The sequence below is a fragment of the Cottoperca gobio genome, unplaced genomic scaffold (genome assembly GCF_900634415.1).
Source record: "Cottoperca gobio unplaced genomic scaffold, fCotGob3.1 fCotGob3_341arrow_ctg1, whole genome shotgun sequence".
Lineage (NCBI taxonomy): Eukaryota > Metazoa > Chordata > Actinopteri > Perciformes > Bovichtidae > Cottoperca > Cottoperca gobio.
Window position 1 is genome coordinate 1 of NW_021166944.1, and position 1,145 is coordinate 1,145.

At 44.5% G+C, this 1,145-nt stretch overlaps 1 protein-coding gene across 1 annotated transcript; it reads right to left on the minus strand.

The window, feature by feature from the left end:
* Positions 1 to 150: 150 nt before the first annotated feature.
* On the minus strand, positions 151 to 1,128 carry LOC115005693 (cullin-7-like). The gene is made up of 3 exons (XM_029427636.1): positions 998 to 1,128; positions 715 to 900; positions 151 to 239 (listed from the first exon to the last, which is right to left on the minus strand). The coding sequence occupies exons 1-3, from the start codon at positions 1,101 to 1,103 to the stop codon at positions 202 to 204; spliced, it is 330 nt and encodes a 109-aa protein (XP_029283496.1). The 5' UTR covers positions 1,104 to 1,128; the 3' UTR covers positions 151 to 201.
* Positions 1,129 to 1,145: the final 17 nt, after the last annotated feature.

The window sequence follows — 1,145 nt, forward strand, 5'->3', positions numbered from 1 at the left end:
CTGTGGGTCAACAGGAAGTGAATACAGCTGTGAGTCAGACAGGAAGTGGATGACAGCTTGAGTTCCAGACAGAGTGAAAGACCGCTGTGAGGTCTCCGACAGCGGGGCGACGTAGGACGACTTCCTGTCCTCGGTGGACACATACGATTCACAGAACAGAGTGTAAACAGAGAAAAAGCAGCGGCCGGCCTCTGAACTCTGTTACTTACTCTTCAGCTCTTTGCTTCGGTTCAGACCGTCTGAAAACAAAATAAACGCTTTAAACAATCATCACATTTATGTGACAGAAACACTCTGTTGTACACGGACTACAGGTTGTACCTAAAACATTCATTTCTTTATTTCAGCTTTAAACTAAAAACATGATTTGTGACAAATAATTCCAATTCATGTTCTTCACGTTGTACATGGTCATCAATGCATTTATGTATATATATATATATATATACACATACATACATACATACATACATACATACATACATACATACATACATACATACATACATACATACATATACATATATACATATATATATACATACATATATACATACATATATACATACATATATATATATATATATATACACACACATATACACACACACACACACACAGACGGGTCTGTTGTGAAGCGGAGTGGGATATTTTGCATTTGACAATAAAGCTTTTGAATCTTTGAATGTTGACAAACCACCAAAACAAACTCACTTGATTTGATGGGAGGTTTGAGCTCCTCGCTGTCGGGCCGGCTCGTGTCCACGTGGACCAGCAGGTGTGTGAGGCGCCTCACTCTGGAGTTAAAGATGGCCGCCCGGCTCTTACAGCGGCGCGCCGACTCTGCGTTATCCAGGTACTCACTGAGCAGCCAGGACAGAGGGCTGGCCGCCGAGGATTCTGGGTAAACACAGACATTCTGCACCGTGAGGACTTTTTGGCCAGTCCTCACTGTGTGTGTGTGTGTGTGTGTGTGTGTGTGTGTGTGTGTGTGTACCTGACAGTGTGATGCTGTGGACGATGGGGGTGATCAGAGCCTCCCAGCAGGTTCGACCCAGAGCTTCAGATGCCTCGGCGTCCGGCAGGAAACGATCTGCAAACATCTGCTCGTGTCTCAGAGCGCTGTTCAGTCTGCACACACAGAA